At 49.2% G+C, this 17,500-nt stretch overlaps 2 protein-coding genes across 2 annotated transcripts in view; one reads left to right on the top strand and one right to left on the bottom strand.

The window, feature by feature from the left end:
• Positions 1 to 3,282, top strand: part of apbb2a (amyloid beta (A4) precursor protein-binding, family B, member 2a) — a gene marked incomplete at both ends in the record, with an annotated part of 30,534 nt that extends 27,252 nt beyond the window's left edge. The window contains 4 exons of the mRNA XM_080527077.1: positions 465 to 545; positions 681 to 796; positions 2,813 to 2,995; positions 3,106 to 3,282. Coding sequence (XP_080383203.1) covers positions 465 to 545; positions 681 to 796; positions 2,813 to 2,995; positions 3,106 to 3,282 — 557 coding nt within the window. The remainder of the gene's footprint in view (positions 1 to 464; positions 546 to 680; positions 797 to 2,812; positions 2,996 to 3,105) is intronic.
• A 1,757-nt stretch (positions 3,283 to 5,039) lies between these two features.
• LOC308153891 (putative methyltransferase NSUN7) overlaps positions 5,040 to 17,500 on the bottom strand; it is a gene marked incomplete at both ends in the record, with an annotated part of 24,356 nt that continues 11,895 nt past the window's right edge. Inside the window, 7 exons of the mRNA XM_080527075.1 lie at positions 5,040 to 5,515; positions 5,801 to 6,089; positions 12,487 to 12,610; positions 13,222 to 13,348; positions 15,265 to 15,366; positions 15,745 to 15,888; positions 15,970 to 16,195. Coding sequence (XP_080383201.1) covers positions 5,040 to 5,515; positions 5,801 to 6,089; positions 12,487 to 12,610; positions 13,222 to 13,348; positions 15,265 to 15,366; positions 15,745 to 15,888; positions 15,970 to 16,195 — 1,488 coding nt within the window. The remainder of the gene's footprint in view (positions 5,516 to 5,800; positions 6,090 to 12,486; positions 12,611 to 13,221; positions 13,349 to 15,264; positions 15,367 to 15,744; positions 15,889 to 15,969; positions 16,196 to 17,500) is intronic.

Genomic DNA, 17,500 nt, shown 5'->3' with positions numbered 1-17,500 from the left:
CCCTCAGGCAAAGTGGTGAAGGGGAAATAACTCCTGTTCTGTGGTTTAAGAGGAAGTGTTGGTGTTTAAGGCATCTGATCCTCTCTGTCTTAGTCTGCAAGATAACCTTCCTCTGGGCATCCTGTAAATAGACGTGTGTTTCTCAGCTAAGCGATTATCCAAACGTCCCTCTGAAGTTCTGCCCACTTGTATGAACACAGCTCTCAGTTCTGAATCAGTTTTTTTGTGTGACCTGATTTAAATCAACAGTGTCTGAAGTATTCAAATATTCATATGTATTTGTTTATTTGGGAATTCTATACTAAGACTAATTATGTTTTGAACATTGTTGGAGACTTTGCTTAGATGTTCTGTGTGTGTGTGTGTGTGTGTGTGTGTGTGTGTGTGTGTGCGCATGTGCACGCTTGCTTGTGTGCGTGTGCTTGTGTGCTTGTGTGTGTATTCTCTCTGTATTCTCTCTGTAGAGTTTCCCCTGCCAAAGACTGAGTTGGTGCAGAAATTCCACGTGCATTACCTTGGGATGACGTCTGTGACACGCCCCATAGGTAAGACCAGTAAGTTACAGTGCTATAGATCATATACACCTGTACCTGTAAATACATCACTTGTACCTATACAAACTGTACCTGTACACACTCTACCTACCACATGGGTAAGCCCTTCTCCTCTGCCCTCCCCAGGTATGGACATCATTAACGGGGCCATAGAGAGCCTGGTCACCTCCACAGGCAAGGAGGACTGGACCCCTGTCATGCTGAGTGTGGCTGACGCCACGGTGGCTGTCATCAAAGAGAAGGCAAGTGGCATACGGACTGTAGTCATTAAAGGTGCACTTAGCAATAAGACACAGGGACGAAACAGCGCAGACGACTGCCGGCAGAGATAGTGATAGAGTAAAGCAAGACAGTTCACCTCAGCAGGCTTCTGGGTTGTGCGGCTATCACGTATCATGTATGCCACACTCAGGCGGTAACGGAATCGTTAGTGAGTGGAATGTCTTGCTGGGGTGAATCTGAAGCATCTCTCAGGTCGTCCAACTTCCTGCGGTGACATTGTGTGTATCGCTGAGTTGACCGTTGACCCTTTTAGGCCTTAAGGTGAACCCTGTAAAGTGGCTAGAAAATTATTTTTGTTCCCACGTCTTGGCACTATATTCTGAATGCATTTTTCCATAGACAATACCAACATGGACATTGGGTTAAAAGTTCTCTGCAAAATATCCTGCAGTTTTTTGTCAGGAGCCATAAATGTATATGTTTGGAAATTACAAAAAACTAAAATCAAAGGCTGCTTTTTTTGCTTGTAAATTGATATCTATTCGTGTTGGGAAGACAAAATCTGTCTGAAATTGACATTTACACATGTACCTAAACATCAGAGTCAAGTATTAGTGCATTAGTATACTTGAATGTGAATTTATACCATGATATTGAAGGATCTTCTTGTCGATAATGATGTTATGAATATCAGGGGCTGGATTTGTCGTCATACAGGTCACTTTTAACTCCCCATCCTCGACGTGCCACCCATTGCCAACGGGTGAAGGGGCACACATTACAGCTTTCAATGAATATCTCATTATAGCTGCTTGGTAATTTGCCCTTTTGCAGTGTTGGTACAAGGCGTCATTTGTCGGGGGCAATGGCCCACTGCTGGGTCCTCTGTTGCACCTATAACCCAGGCAATAAGATTGTACAGCTCAAGAGGTACTACAGACTTAGCTTCAGTAACATTTAGATCATCTGAAGTGGGTGGCCATGGGCCTTTCATGCCAGAGGAGTCTCTAATAAGCATCTTTCAAATCAATGCTGCATTATAAAGTGTCCTTGTGCCATGTGTAGTTTGTGGAGATCTTTGCGTGGTTTCGCCGTCACTGTCCACTTGGCTTTCAGATTGTCTTACCTCAGTTGACTCAGATGTTTCTGGCTGAGGTAGCTTATCGATCAGCTTATCAGCTGACAGTGTCTCAACAAAAAACAGTTCACAAATGTTGCGCTTGCTGGGGGCGTGAAACACCAACTGGGGGAAATCACGGCTCAACCTCCCTTTCAATTTGTCCTGTCTGCAATATACAAATAAAATAAAAGATGGGTGTAAATAAAGACATTCACACTCAATTGTGTTATACCACCATCACATCTTTGTGAGAAAAATAATTTAAAACAAAGCTTTTGTGCATAAACTTTTTTTTTCTCCAAAGTTGCAAAATAAACATGCCATTTCAATTACCTGTAGCTTGAAGCATCAAGATCTTCATGTTTCTTCACTGTATTACAAAACAGCTTTCACAGATGGTTCATTTTCAGCACAGAAGATTTTGTAGCTGACATAAATTCGTTTCTGACACACACACACACATTTAATGCATGCATGTGCCAAGGGCTGTGCAGTCATGATTGCTACAGACAAACAGAATAGGTGGTCAATGCTTTACTTTTAAAATGTGCAATGTGCAAGAATTATGAATTGCTCATCCTATAATAACTCACTCTGCTTCCGATCTCGCATCACTTACGTCACATATAATTACGCAATGACCAAATTATCAGTTCGTGAGAAAATATCTAGTAGTAGTCCCAAAGTTAAATAGTAATTGAGAAGAAACTGCAGGATTGTAGATGGATAACTTTTTATTCCTAAATCTACACCAACTGGTTCACCTTAAGGCCTATTTTGGAGACTGCATGTGAGACTGCAGAGGGTCAGAGGATGAGTTGAGAGAACTAGTTCATCTGGACCGAGTGAATCCATTCAAACGTTCTGTCACCAACCTGGTTTGTCTCTCCTTCTCCTATTGGCCGTCTCTCTACAGGAAGAGGAGGAGGAAGTGCTGGTGGAGTGCCGTGTACGTTTCCTGGCCTTCATGGGTGTGGGGCGGGACATCCATACGTTTGCCTTCATCATGGACTCTGGGAACCAACACTTCCAGTGTCATGTCTTCTGGTGCGACCCCCACGCAGGGAGCGTCTCTGAAGCTGTACAGGCGGCGTGTATGGTAAGACACACACACACACACACACACACACAACCTCTAGGTCAATACCAGACAGTGAGTGAGTAAGACTGCACACACTAAAACGTCCCCTGTTCCCCCCTCTCCCTCAGCTGCGGTATCAGAAGTGTCTGGTGGCCCGCCCCCCTTCTCAGCGGGCCGGCTCCTCCTCCCCGCCCGCCTCTGACTCGGTGACACGGCGGGTCAGCACGAGCGTGAAGCGCGGCGTTCAGTCGCTCATAGACACTCTGAAACAGAAGAAACCTCCCTCAGAACTCCCCCAGCAATGACGGACAGCACTGACCACACCCTCCACCACACCCCTCCACCACCCCGCCGCGCCCTAGCCCCTGGCAGTCACACCCACTAGCGTCACGACAACTACAACAACAACAACACCTAAACAATACCAGTCATGGTAACCAATGATGTACATACATGTATATGTTAACACCACTGGGCAGAGGAGGGGAGAAGAAAAAACAACCTTAAATCTGCTCAAGGATGAAAAAAAAAAAAAAAAGTGAACTAAATCTGCAAAAGAAGAGGAGAGGAAATAAGTCCAAGTAGCAACATGGAAAGGTGCTGTCACAGTACGGGCCCGAACCTTCGCTTCATCTTTGAACTCTGCTGTGTCAGAGCAAGATTGTCAAGATTTTAGCCAGGCAAACACACCTGTCTTCAGTGGGCCATGCCCTGTAGTGTCCATGGAGTATCGCTATCGTGCTGTGTGGAGTATTATTAGGCACTTCTACTGAGAAACATTTCCATCGCGTGCTGGCTTGGTTCTCCCAGGACGTACCACTGAATGGTTTCAGTGTTTGTTTTTCTTAATCTTGTCCTTGTTTTTTTCCACTTGAGCGCAGATGATCCCTTGGTGGTGCCAAACTTGAGTAGCATATCCGGATCCAAACACACACACACAAACGTAACAGACAGGAAACGGACTGAACCAATGTCTCTCTGGAGGAGGGGTGATCTGATTGTAATATGTAATGATTGTACCTGTGTTTGGATATGAGCAGGAAGAGAGAGAGAGATGATGAATATTGGTGTTGCTATTGCATGTGTCTGAAATATGGATCTGAATATACAAATGTGAGACTGGACTTGTATTGTCATGGGCGGGGGGTAGAGTTTATGGGGGGAGGGGGGGGTATGTCAATGTAGACAGACATACAGACACTTGGCACACAAGCCAACCCCCACCAGACTATTTACACCAGTCTCACACTCACACACACACACACACACACACACACTGCACACAAAGGGCAGCATACACTCTAGTGCTCAACACAGCTGCTTCAATATTGAGAACTGACACTCTCTCCTATGACCCCGGGCCACACACACACACACACACACACACACACACACACACACACACACACACACACACACACACACACACTCCTAACTGAACTCTGTGAATGCAATTCAACCCAACTAAAAAGACATACGTGAAAAGAATACTGTATTTCATTGACTATGTTCTTCACTCATCTGACACCATGTAAATGTTATCTGTTGTGAGAATAAATGCATTATCAAAACAAGGGAATGGTTTATTCAATGTGCAGTTTTATTTTTCCTCATGTAGGATATCAGGTCATTGCGACGATGCGTTGCTATCCCTCGTGAAATAATGACGCACATATAGACAAAAATACACAACTGAGATCAGAAATATGGCGTGCTGGTGTGATGACGGAAGGTGAATTACATTGAGGATGCTTAATTGGCTGTTGTTACATTCAGGCAGGTCCAAAAATAGACTATAATAGTGCCAACACTATGAGCACATTCTGTGTGATATTTGGAGATGTATATCCAGTACACAGTATGTATATATGTGAGTGTATGTGTATTCATATACTGACGTTCAGAGTGTGTTTGTGTATTTGGCTACAATACATGGACACATGTCTTTTGTACTTGTTTTTGTGTATTTGCTTGTAATCATTTGTGCATGTGTTTGTGTGTGTGTGTTTGTGTCTGTGTGTGTGTGTGTGCGCATCGATGTGTTGCCTGTGTGTGTCCTGTGTCAGAGCCAGGGGCGAGGGTGTACGGCCCTGGCCTCCTTATTGACACTACCAGTGGAGCGGGTCAGGGGCTGGCCCTTCCAATGGTAGAACCCCGACATGCTGTTGGACTTCTGAGTGAGGGTAGGGGGGGGCGGCATCTGCCTGGCAGGGGGGGAGAACCTTGGGAACAGGACCGGGGGCAGGGTCAGAGCCACGGGCCTCAGCACCTCCTGACGGCCCTTGGGGAGACCCGGGTTGAGACCTGGGGGGACCAGGGGTGGGGCAGGGGCTGTGGGGGGAGGCGCAGGGTGGTGATGGGAGGTCGGGGCGGGCGAGCGGCGGTCCTTGACGAAGGCTGCAGTGTTGAAGAGGCGGATGACTCTCTTGCGGGAGGGGCTGACGATGGGGTTTGGGGCGGAGTAGAGGGAGGGGCCGGAGGTGGAGTTGGAGGGGATGACGGGCTTCGGGGGGCGTCGCCGAATCGGCTTGGCTTTTCCTGTAGGAAGAGAGAGAGAGAGAGAGAGAGAGAGAGAGAGAGAGAGAGAGAGAGAGAGAGAGAGAGAGAGAGAGAGAGAGAGAGAGAGAGAGAGAGAGAGAGAGAGAGAGAGAGAGAGAGAGAGAGAGAGAGAGAGAGAGGAAAAGGGGCAGTGGTTTGAGGAAGAGAAGAAGAGTGGTAGACAGAGAGGTAGAAGACAGTCCTTCACACAGATTCTATGTACTCATATGACAGACATGAGGAGATGGTGTCAGAGGTGTGGAGTGTCTCTGTGTGTGACATCACCTTGTGGCGACAGTACTCCATTGGCCAAACCCTGACGCGCCACCGTGGGGGCGGAGCTACTGCCCTGGGTCTGGCGGTTAAGGAAGGCCGTGACCTGTGACTGACTGCTGACGGTACCGTGGGGCCGTGTCTGAGCCGCGCGCGCTTGACCGGTCAGAGTCTGGGTGCGGGCCGGTCGGCTACGCCTCTCTTTCCTGATTGGCTTGTTGGTGCCCAGCCTGTCCAATAGGCCCGTGGCATCTGCCCTTGCGAGCACGTCCTGAACCGATTCTACTTCCTCTGGGTCAGGCTGTCGGGAAGGAAGAGAGAGAGAGAGAGAGAAAGGCTGAGGGGGTGTGTCCCAATTGTCTATTCTTCCCCCATCCCTCTCACCTCGCGTCCTTCTCAAAACACGTCGGAGTAGAACACACCCCTTTGATAATCGCCCTCCGATCCGCGTTTGAGAAGACAGAGAGAGAGGAGGACGACAGGAATAGAGGACAGACGATTGGGACACACCTCTTTTGTCTCGATTGTTGTGTGTTCATATCAGTGGTGCTGCCGTAAGAAGAGGAGACTAGAAGAAGTCAGAAAGTCCGGAAGACAGAATGTCCTGAAGTCAGAATGTCCTGAAGTCAGAATGTCCTGAAGACAGAATGTCCTGAAGACAGAATGTCCTGAAGACAGAATGTCCTGAAGTCAGAATGTCCTGAAGACAGAATGTCCTGAAGTCAGAATGTCCTGAAGTCAGAATGTTGAGACGTTCTACGGCGGAGGAGGAGGTAGAAGGTACTGCACTGTACATCGTCATGGCCAGCATAGCGTTTGAGAAGTAGACAGTTCAGTGACGGTTAAGCTGTCAATAGAACAGGTGCTAATGTGTCGACATTGACTGCTGCTGTGTGGTAGCAGTGACGGGTGCCGTGGTGACGGACCAGCAGGGAAGGCTGTGGCGGGTGCCGTGGTGACGGACCAGCAGGGAAGGCTGTGGCGGAGGTAGACATGGGAGGAGGGGCTCACTGTGAGACATGGAACAGAAGGGGAGTGGTTGATACCATTCTTGCATTCCATTCCATGCATTACAATGAGCTCGTCCTCCGATCTCTACGTCCCCCAGCCTCCCCTGGAGCAGAGGCACCGTGTCCTTCCCATTGGCTGCAGGGTCACCTGCTGCCTCTGCACCACAACACACTGCCTGTTTCAGCCTGAATTATTCACACCATACAGTACAGGGAGAGAGAGTGTGTGTGTGTGTGTGTGTGTGTGTGTGTGTGTGTGTGTGTGTGTGTGTGTGTGTGTGTGTGTGTGTGTGTGTGTGTGTGTGTGTGTGTGTGTGAGAGAGAAAGAGAGAGAGAGCGCCTGGTCTTTGGGGGTTGCCCAAAACGTGTTGATGCTAACTCACACAGACAGGGGGCGCTGAATAATTCAACAGATACTTTCTTCCCCCCCCCGCCCCCTACTCCTCCTCCCTACTCTACTTACACCTCCTCACCCCTTTAAATCTCACATCCTTCCCATCTTCCCTCACTGCTGTTCAAGGTCTCATAAATCTCTCATTCCCTGCCCGAGCCAAACAACAACAAATCCAAAAGCACCTGCAGACCCATTCAGAACCAGTCTAACAATCTCACTAGACTAGACGCATCCAGAACCAGAATCCCCACTGAACCCTCAGGCATACACTGACTCAGGCATACTCTGTCCTGCTGCAGCAAGGCCTAACTAGCACAGATACCGGCTCCCACTACACTACAGTATGTAGCCATGCTGCAAAGTGAGAACGGTCGATATCAGTGAAATTGAAAAGCAAGAAGTAAATCCGCAATTCTTAAAATGTTGGGTTAGGATTAAGGACAAGAGTGAGGTTAAGGTTAGGGTTATGGGTTAGGGATGTGTTTAAACTCTGGGCAAGAGGCAATATTCACCACCCCTGTTTTACACCAGGAACCAGACACCTGGGTGTCTCTCTCTCTATCTATGGGGGGACAGTTAAAAGTGTCACACACCTGTGGTCCTGTCCGTCCAACCGTAGCGGGACCCAGACGGACCACATGATTGCATTTATTGGCCCCGGCTGTTCTTGTATGGAAAACCCATAAAGGATTTTACTGGGCCCGATACGACGTCCCGCTCCGACTGAGATTGCATTCCCACACTTATCTAATTGCTATTTTTATGACGCTTTTCAGAGTGCCACAATAACTTTTGATTAGCTGAGTTTATTGGAGGTTGGGTAAAAAAAGCGTGTTTGAGGTGCTATTATGGCATTTTGATTATCTTTTCATCCCCGTCTGCGGAGGTGTAAACGTGATGGATGGCGGAGGATGAACAGATGCTGCAGTGGAGGAGGAGGACGGCGTCACACCCTGAAGAGGTGAAAATGGTTTAATAATCCGGCGCGTCGTAAACGGGAGAGTACATTCCGTAATGGAGGAATATCATAAAACGTGGCGTGCTATGGATTATGAGGATGTTGCTTTCTGCGTGTGTGTGTGTGTGTTTGTATGTATGTGTGTGTGTGTGTGTTTGTATGTGTGTGTGTGTGTGTGTGTGTGTGTATGTATGTGTGTGTGTGTGTGTGTGTTTGTATGTGTGTGTGTGTGCGTACGTTTGTGTGAGTGCGTGTCTGTGAGGTCGCTCATAAGTAGCCAGCTGGCTAGCCAGCCAACCATCCATCCAGCCATCTAGGCTGGCTGATGCTTCAGTAAAGCACCATCCTCATCATCATCACTCCGCTGCACCACACTTAGCATCTGAAGCCCAGTAAATCACAGCTAAGCTGCTGTGACTGAAGTCTCACTTAACACCCACCTACGGGGGGAGAGGGACAGACTGCAGGAGAGAGGAAGGGAGTGAGAGGGGGAGGGAGATTGTAACCAGGGAGTAGCTAAAAGGACTGTAGAATTTAGGAAGGGGCTGGTTATTTAACTAACTCTGAGCTAAATAGGCAGTGTAGGAGGATACAGGCAGGGGGCGCCAGCAAACCGTTAGACTAGCAGTTACTATCGTTAGCATTAGCATGGGAATTAGCATTAGCATTTATAATTGGAATTAGCATTAGCATTAGCATTGGAATTAGCATTAGCATTAGCATTGGAATTAGCATTAGCATTAGCCTTGGAATTAGCATTAGCATACAAACAACTAACACACGGTAACGGTATCACATATGAACAAACACATTTATTTACATAACTGATGGATACATCCCCCGCTATATACACTCCCTCCCCGCCGGCCACACACACACTCACTCACTCATAGTATCTGGCCTGAACAGGCTTATAGTCCCGGACTGTGGTGCGCGTTGAGGCCTGGTTGGATGACATGTGCGTCGAGGAAGGTAGCAGACAAAAGGGGGGGGGTGACGTAGCAACGCGGAGGGAAAGGGCCTTCTTCGTGGTCCACGACGAGGTGAAGGGCCCAGGTCCGGTGCTCCACGTCGAAGCTCCGATGGAGTCAGCGTTCGGTCGCAGTCCGCTAGTGGAGGCGACGGTTCTGTCCAGTTTGGCGTCTCGCTTGGTCCAACGTTTAACAGCCGGCTGCTGGCAAGGCTGTCTAACGGGGACACAACTAAACGGGCTATCACAGCTCTGAACTCGGTAATCACTCTTGGTCTTCAGCTCCAGCACGGTGTGCGTGTTACTGAATCCGCCATCTTAGATTGACTTCTCGTTGCTTCTCTCTCGTTACTCTCTCTCGTTCTGATTCTCATCACACACTGACTCACAGAGCACTTCCGCCCCTATATATACACCACCGAACCTAGCATCCGGGTCACGGACACACCCCGGATATACCACGTCATCAAACATATACATAAACATTACAATAACAATACATACACTTCACGAAACGTATATGAATAGTATAGAAAATAACAAAGGAAATAACTGGGGCAAAATAGGGCTGGTTTGGGGAAACTAAACTGGCTCTAAACTGTGAGCCTTCACAACAGAGATAGAGAAGAGATGGAGTAGAAATGGTGTGAAAGAGAGAAGAGTGAGTGATAGGATCTGTCAAAGTGTAAGACAGAGGGGGTGGTGTGAGACAATTGGTGGTGTGAGACACTTGGTAAAGACTACACGAGAGAAAGAAAGAGAGAGAGAGAGAGATAGAGAGAGGGGACAGATTGTGGGAGATGGGAGAAGAGGACAGGGTCAGAGTAAGAACAAGGCACAAGGAGAGGGTAGAGGGTAGACAGAGAGAGAGAGAGAGAGAGAGAGACATAGAGAAGACAGGGGGGGTGTCACTTAGGGTTAAGGGAGATGCTGGCCCTGAAACGTATGAAACCGAGGCCCAGTCACGCACTTCTTGTGTTTCATGAATTGGTCATGACCGATCCCACAGCCTCTCAGTCTGTTCTGTGGACGTGACGAGGGAAGCATCTCTTCACAACCACACGGAGAGGCGACCGCGTCACCCACACAACCCTCCCAAAACACTTCCGGAGTCTGACACGTCTGAACTGAACTGACAGCAGCATACACTCTGCTACACTACAGTAGCTCTACCAAGGGTGTGTGTGTGTGTGTGTGTGTGTGTGTGTGTGTGTGTGTGTGTGTGAGAGAGAGTCCACCTTCTTCAGGGCACCAGTAAGCCTCTGTGTGATCTTTTAGCTCCTATGACACATACACACTCATGACTCTAACCTCACCTTGGCTATGATCCCCACATCTAAAGGCCAGCTGTCTGTGTGTGTGTGTGAGTGTGTGTGAGTGTGTGTGTGTGTGTGTGTGCGTGTGTGTGTGTGTGTGTGTGTGTGTGCGTGTGTGTGTGTGTGTGTGTGTGTGTGTGTGCGTGCGTGTGTACACATGCATGCGTGTGTGTGCGCAATCTCTCTCTGCTCAGCCTCTCTTCTCATTAGAGGAGGTCTGACTCTCATAGTGCAGAAGTCTTGCTTTCCGTTCTCCCAGCATCCTATCTTCTTTCATCTCCCTCGTTCCTGTTTTCCTCCCTCTCCATTGGTTTGGCAGTTTTGACCCAGCATTCTGAGGCCTGTCTGATCCTGCCTTCATCCCTCTCTTTTCCCCCGCTTTTGATCTCCTCCTCTCCCCCCCCTCCTCCCCTCCTCCTCCTCCTCCTTCCCCTCTCCCAGACTCCCGCTCTACCTCCAAGGCTGTACACGTCTGTCTCAATGACCTCCGCACTGATCTCTTCACCTTCTGATTTATCTCTTTCTCACACTCTCCCACCGTCTCTCTTTGTGTCGGTCTCTCCCGGTCTCTCTCTCTCTCTGTGTCTCTCTCCCTCTTTCTCTCCTTCTCTCTCTCTCAGGGGTATCAACAAGCACCTATCACCATCCTCTCTGATCATTTTCCCCTGATCTCAACTGAGGCACCATGATTCCCGGTCTCACACACAGAGCTCACCGTCTTTTATTCAACTACCATTTACTCCCCCCCCCCCTTCCCCCTTTAATCTGCCAAAACATACACTTTTTAAAGATTTGTACTCCCTCAGACTTAGGCTCCCTAGCTGACAGCCTTGTTCTCCTTGGCCTGTGTGTTTTCATGACAGTTAGCAGACAGGTGCTGCCTTCTCAAACACTTCTCTAACAACACTCCAGATACTGGATTTCACAAACAGACGGCCTCCATTATTTCCCTTTATCTCTCTCTCTCTCTCTGTCTCTCTCTCTCTCTCTCTCTCTCCCTTCCTCCATCCTTCCCTCCCACCTTCCCTCCCTCCCTCCCTCCAGCTCGTCTCTCTCTGTGAGCCAGCTGCATGGTGCTATTTCAGGGCCCAGATGAAAGCGGGAGGAGGAAAGAGGGGGAGGGGGGGGGGGAGTCCCTTCTCAGATGTAAACGAGGGATTAGTCTGTGGATGTGTACGGCTCAGTGCTTCGCGGGAGGGGAGGATGGGAAGGCTGGGAGGAGGGGGAGGGTGGGAGGCGGGGGAGGGTGGGAGGGGGAGTAGAGACCCCCCCGGGGGCTGTCCTCACAGGGGATCTTCCTCTCGACAGGACGACCTCATCAACCCCATCGACTCGGAAAAAACTAACAAGTCAGCCCAACAGGGCCTTGTTGGGGTCCTCCAACGCTGAGGCTGAAGCTTCCCTCCCAACGTATCGACCCCCAGAGACGGCCCAGAATGCACTCTGGCATTGGGGAGTGGTGGGAGAGTGGTGCTGTTTTCTTTCCTCCTTTGGTGTGGGTGTTGTTACCAGGGGGGGATGCTGAACAGTAGTAGTGGTGGTAATACATGCAGTGAGCTCATGTGTAACATCAGAGGCAATTACAGATACAAGTGTGCCGCAATAGGGGGGTTGGGATTGGACATCCCCTACCCACCCCACCCTACCTCATCCTACACCACCCCACACCCTACCCCACCCCACCCCCCTACACCCCCCCACACCCTACCCCACCCCCCTACACCCCCCCACATCCTACCCCACCCCACCCCCTCTACACCGTCATTACTTTGATTGACTATCGATCTCGGCCACCACCATCAAACACTGTTTATCACCACCCCACACCCTACCCTACCCCACCCCAAACCCTACCCTACCCTACCCCAGACCACCCCACTCCACACCCTACCCCACCCCAGACCACCCCAGACCACACCAGACCCTACCCTACCCCAGACCACCCCACTCCACACCCTATCCCACCCCAGACCCTACCCTACCCCACCCCAGACCACCCCACACCAGACCACCCCAGACCCTACCCTACCCCACCCCACCCCACCCTCACCTCTCTGCTGAGCACAGCCAGGAAGCAGCCGTTACTCTGCTCCGAAGGCTCCAGTCTGAAGAACGCTCCGTCTGACCGCGCCCCCTCAGCAGGGCCAAGAGACACAGGTAGGGAAGAGCTCAGCCTGGGGAACACACACACACGCACACACGCACACACACACACACACACACACACACACACACGGAGGGTTGATATACAAGCAAACACGCACACAGTCAATAAATTGTGCTTCAGTGGCAGAGGCTTGACGAATGCCATCCATACTAATAATTCTCTATGTGTTGTAATGCCACAGCCTGAGGCTGTTTAGACTCTGGAGACTGCTTCCTGGGGAGAAGAGAGAGAGAGAGAGGAAGGCTTAATGGACTCAAGTCTACAGGAAAAGTCAAAGGAAAAACTGATGTTGTTCTTCTGTTGTTAACTTCTATCGTTCTAACTTATGAAATTAGGTCTAACTCTTAAATCCACACAAAGGAAAATGACCCCAGAGATATTGTATGGAATGTTTATACGGCTCAGTGTTTGAAGACTTGACGTGAATCTTTGATTACATTTTCACTCTCCTTTAGCTTCTGCGTAGGGCAAAGCAGTTTAGAGACACCTGAAGGGCGAGAAAAGAGAGAGCAAGAGAAACAGACAGACAGAGAAACCGAGAGTGAGACACAGACAGACAGGGGGACAGGGAGAGGGACAGGGGGACTGTTAGACAGACAGACAGACAGATGGACTGACCTGAAGGGCTGTAGTTTACTTCCGTCCTTTGGTCCTCCTGCCTGCTCCAGAGCTCTCCCCACCACCCCCTCGTTCTCCTCTGGGCAGGAGGAGCACGTCACATACACCACCGCCTGCACCTTAGAGACTGGCAAAACACACACCACAAATATGAGCACACACACGCACACACACACTACACACGCACACACGCACACGCACACACACACACACACACACACACACACACACTCATGCACGCACACACACACACACACACACACACACTCACACACACGCACACACATGCATGCACGCACACACACTCTCACACACACGTAAATGAAACACTTGCACGGTAGACACAAGCCTAACGAAAAACAAATTAATTTCATGTCCAACTGCACATAAGATTGACAAAGGCACAGGCAGGCAGTTAAGCCTAAATGTGTTTTTCACCTTTCATCGCACACACAAAAGCACAAAGACAAACAATCCATTCCTCAAATAGAACAAATCCAACAAAGGGGTTTTGAAGCATGCCGCAGGACGCTTAAACATGAATTTCTTCAATCAATTTACATAAGCAGCATCGTTCATTTCATGAGACCCCCGACACTCCTACGACGGCTCCTCCGCTGTGGCACAGCTGTTGATTGCTGTGAGCCATTTCCTTCCTGATTCTGACATTCATTTTTTGCAGATCAATTACAGCCAAGTGTGAACCATTTACATCAAGCTGATATAACCCAAGAAAACCTGTGGTGGTTTTGTGTCTGGGAGAGAGAAAAGGAGGGAGAGAGGGAGGGAGAGAGAGAGAGAGCGACGGAGGAAGAGAGAAAGCGAGAGAGAGAGAAAGAGGGAGGGAGGGAGGGAGAGAGAAAGCGAGAGAGAGAGAGAGAGAGGGGGGGGGAGAGAAAGTGAGAGAGAAAGCAAGAGAGAGAGAAAGAAACAAAGAAAAAGAGAGAAAGAGAGAGAGAGGCAGAAAGAGACAGAGACAGAAAAAGAGAGAGAAAGAGAGACAGAGGCAAAGACAGAAACAGAGACCGAGACCGAGAAAGAGAAAGAGAAAGAGAACGAGAGAGAAAGAGACAAAGACAGAGACAGAGACAGAGACAGAGACAGAGACAGAGAGAGAGAGAGAGAGAGACAGACAGAGAAAGAGAAAGAGAGAGAGAGAGAAAGAGACAGACAGAGAAAGAGAGAGAGAGAGAGAGAGAGAGAAAGAGAGACAAAGAGAGACAGAGACAGAGAGAGAGAGAGGAGACAGAGAGACAGAGACAGAGACAGACAAAGTCACTGGTGATGTCGGTGTGTTCCAGTGATGTCATTTTCCACAGCTCAGAGAGACAGACACATGGCTGCAGGCCCACAGGGAGAACCGGGGCGTTCCCCTCCATCGACTCAGCACCCGGCAACACGGTCGATACCCACCTGCCGTTAATTAACGCCCCCCGTTAGAAAGTATCTACGGCGGCAAAACCGTTTCAGCGCGATCAATGGCCGTGTGATTAGAGGAGGGAGGCTCCGTCTAACTCACTCCCCTGAGATGAACATGATCCAGACCACACAGGGAACCCTGTACCGTGATACTACACAAACACTGGGCTAGGCTAATACACCGTGGAGCTGTTTACGCACGCACGCGCGCATGCACGCACGTACACACGCACGCACATACACACGCACGCACGTACCACGCACACACGTACACACACATACAAAAGCCTACTCCTGTGTTTATTTGAGCTGGAGATGTGAGTGTGGCAGATCAACACAGCCCTGGGATGGTTATGGGGTCATATCCAGTACATCTAGAGAGGCAGTTGTGTGTTGCCGTCCTGACTCCTGTGCAGCTCCATCTATCTCACACAGGCGCAGGTTGACCTGAGCAGGACGCTCACATTTCTAATTAACACAGAGACTCTCTGACGGAAATGGGAGGGTATCATTGTAATGGCATATGAGATTAGATCATTTGGACGTGTGAGAGTGGTTGTGTGTGTGTGTGTGTGTGTGTGTGTGTGTGTGTGTGTGTGTGTGTGTCTGTGTTCACACACTCACACTTCAGGGCGTGATCAATGTTCTTCTTCTGCTGGGCCACCAGTGCATCCAGCTTGCTCTGGGCTATGGAACCCCGGGATAGGTCCTGGAGGAGGTCTGTGTCTGAGGTAGACAGACAGAAATAGATTCCCTTTCATCGTCTTTTACCTTTTCATCCTTATCCGTATCTACAATCTGACAGCTTTTTAGCTTCAAGCAAATACTATCTGAGGGAGCAAAACCTGTTAAAATGCAATCTCCGTCTGCAGTGTAAACTCCAGTGTCAACAAAATAATATTCCAAGGGTATAGGGTGTAGTCTGGAGGGGGGGTAGTATGAAGGGTACAGGGGAGTGTACTCTGTAGGGTAGAGTGTAAACTCCAGAGTGTTTGTCTGCGGTGTAACCTCCAGAGTGTTTATCTGCCCAAAAATATAGGGTAATATGTAGTATGAAGGGTACAGGGCAGTGTACTCTGGAGGTTACTAGGGTGTGAGGCGTACCTCTGTTCTCCTGCAGGATGAGCTCCACAGGGTTGCTGATGGCCGACAGGGAGCACTGGGGGGTCAGCAGGATGACACGCACCCTCTGGAGCCTCTGGTCACCGGACTCCAGGGACAGGAAGCTCTCAGGGATCAGCTTCACATCTGAGGAGACAAACACACTGTCACACACACACACACACACCCACACACACACACACACACACACACACACTTTCTACATACTCTTGCAAGCCATGTTGGCGAGTGCCTCCTGTAGCTTCTCCCTCTGGGCGGGCTGGCGGTCGCTCACACAGACGAAGACTTTGGACTGGCCGTGGACGTGGCCATGGGCGACCAGTGATGCTGTGTGAGCTACAGTGAAGCCAGAGGAGCAGCCTGCCATCAGAACATCCCCCTCCGCAACCAACAGGGAGCGCACCACACAGGGGCCCACACTACAGGACTTATCCTACAGCAGAGAAAGAGAGAGGGGGAGATAGGGAGATAGGGAGAAGGGAGTACAATGGATCGAGGTGAACAGTGGGAGAGGGGGGAATAGAGGGGGGAGAAAGAGAGAGAAAGTTGACATCACTGCAATTAGATTAGATGTGCTAGTGAACATAACCTCATGAGATCTTGCTGAGCGCTGCACAACTGAAAAGGCCATGCTAATTTGAGTCGTTGTAGTTCATTAATATCCATATCACAGTGTTTGTAAAAGGGGAAAGAGGGAGGACAGAAAGGGCAAGGACATTCGGAGAGGAAGGGGAAAGAGAGAGAGGAATGTGGGCAGCTTAGGGAAGAGATTAATTTTGCTGTGGTATTGAATGCTTAATTGAATCTGGCTCCGTAATCAAATTTGACTGGGTTGTGTGGCATCGCGCGCTGACAGTCTGTCAGTTTATTGGGGTGTAAATTAAGCGTAGGTGCTTGGGCTCTTGCCGCACTCGCACACAAACAGCGAGGTTTTACAGGCCGTCTCGAGAGGGTGCTCAACAGACGGGGAGAAGTTTTACGTCAGAAAAAAGATTATGTTGACACAAATGAATACATATCGGTTCAATCTAAAAGCTTTTTAAAAAAGGTTTTGATGGTACAAGGATTTAAGAGGGACCAAGACGCATGCTTCTATAGAATTGCATTTGTGCAGATGTTCTCTGTGTTTGTTTGTGCAGATGTTCTCTGTGTTTATGCAGATGTTCTCTGTGTTTGTGCAGATGTTCTGTGTTTGTTTGTGCAGATGTTCTCTGTGTTTGTGCAGATGTTCTCTGTGTTTGTTTGTGCAGATGTTCTCTGTGTTTGTGCAGATGTTCTCTGTGTTTGTTTGTGCAGATGTTCTCTGTGTTTGTGCAGATGTTCTCTGTGTTTGTTTGTGCAGATGTTCTCTGTGTTTGTGCAGATTTTCTCTGTGTTTATGCAGATGTTCTGTGTTTGTTTGTGCAGATGTTCTCTGTGTTTGTGCAGATGTTCTCTGTGTTTGTTTGTGCAGATGTTCTCTGTGTTTGTGCAGATGTTCTCTGTGTTTGTTTGTGCAGATGTTCTCTGTGTTTGCCATGAACATAGCGGGGCCTACTCTGTGTGTTTCTGTGTTGTTTGTGTTGGAGGAGAAGCAGGAGCTGTGACAACCCTCCTACCAAAAATCCCAGATGGAGCCTGGACTGGGTGGCGGTCACAACAATGTGTCTGTGTACACGACATGACAAACCAATAGCTGCACTGCAAAAAGTCAGCTCTCAAAAACAAGAAAGCATTATCTGTTCTTAATATGTGATGA

The sequence above is a fragment of the Nansenia antarctica genome, assembly GCF_963989245.1.
Source record: "Nansenia antarctica genome assembly, chromosome: 3".
Taxonomy (NCBI): Eukaryota; Metazoa; Chordata; class Actinopteri; order Argentiniformes; family Microstomatidae; genus Nansenia; species Nansenia antarctica.
Note: the sequence above shows the minus strand (reverse complement) of the source record. Positions and strands in the feature narration are given on the sequence as shown.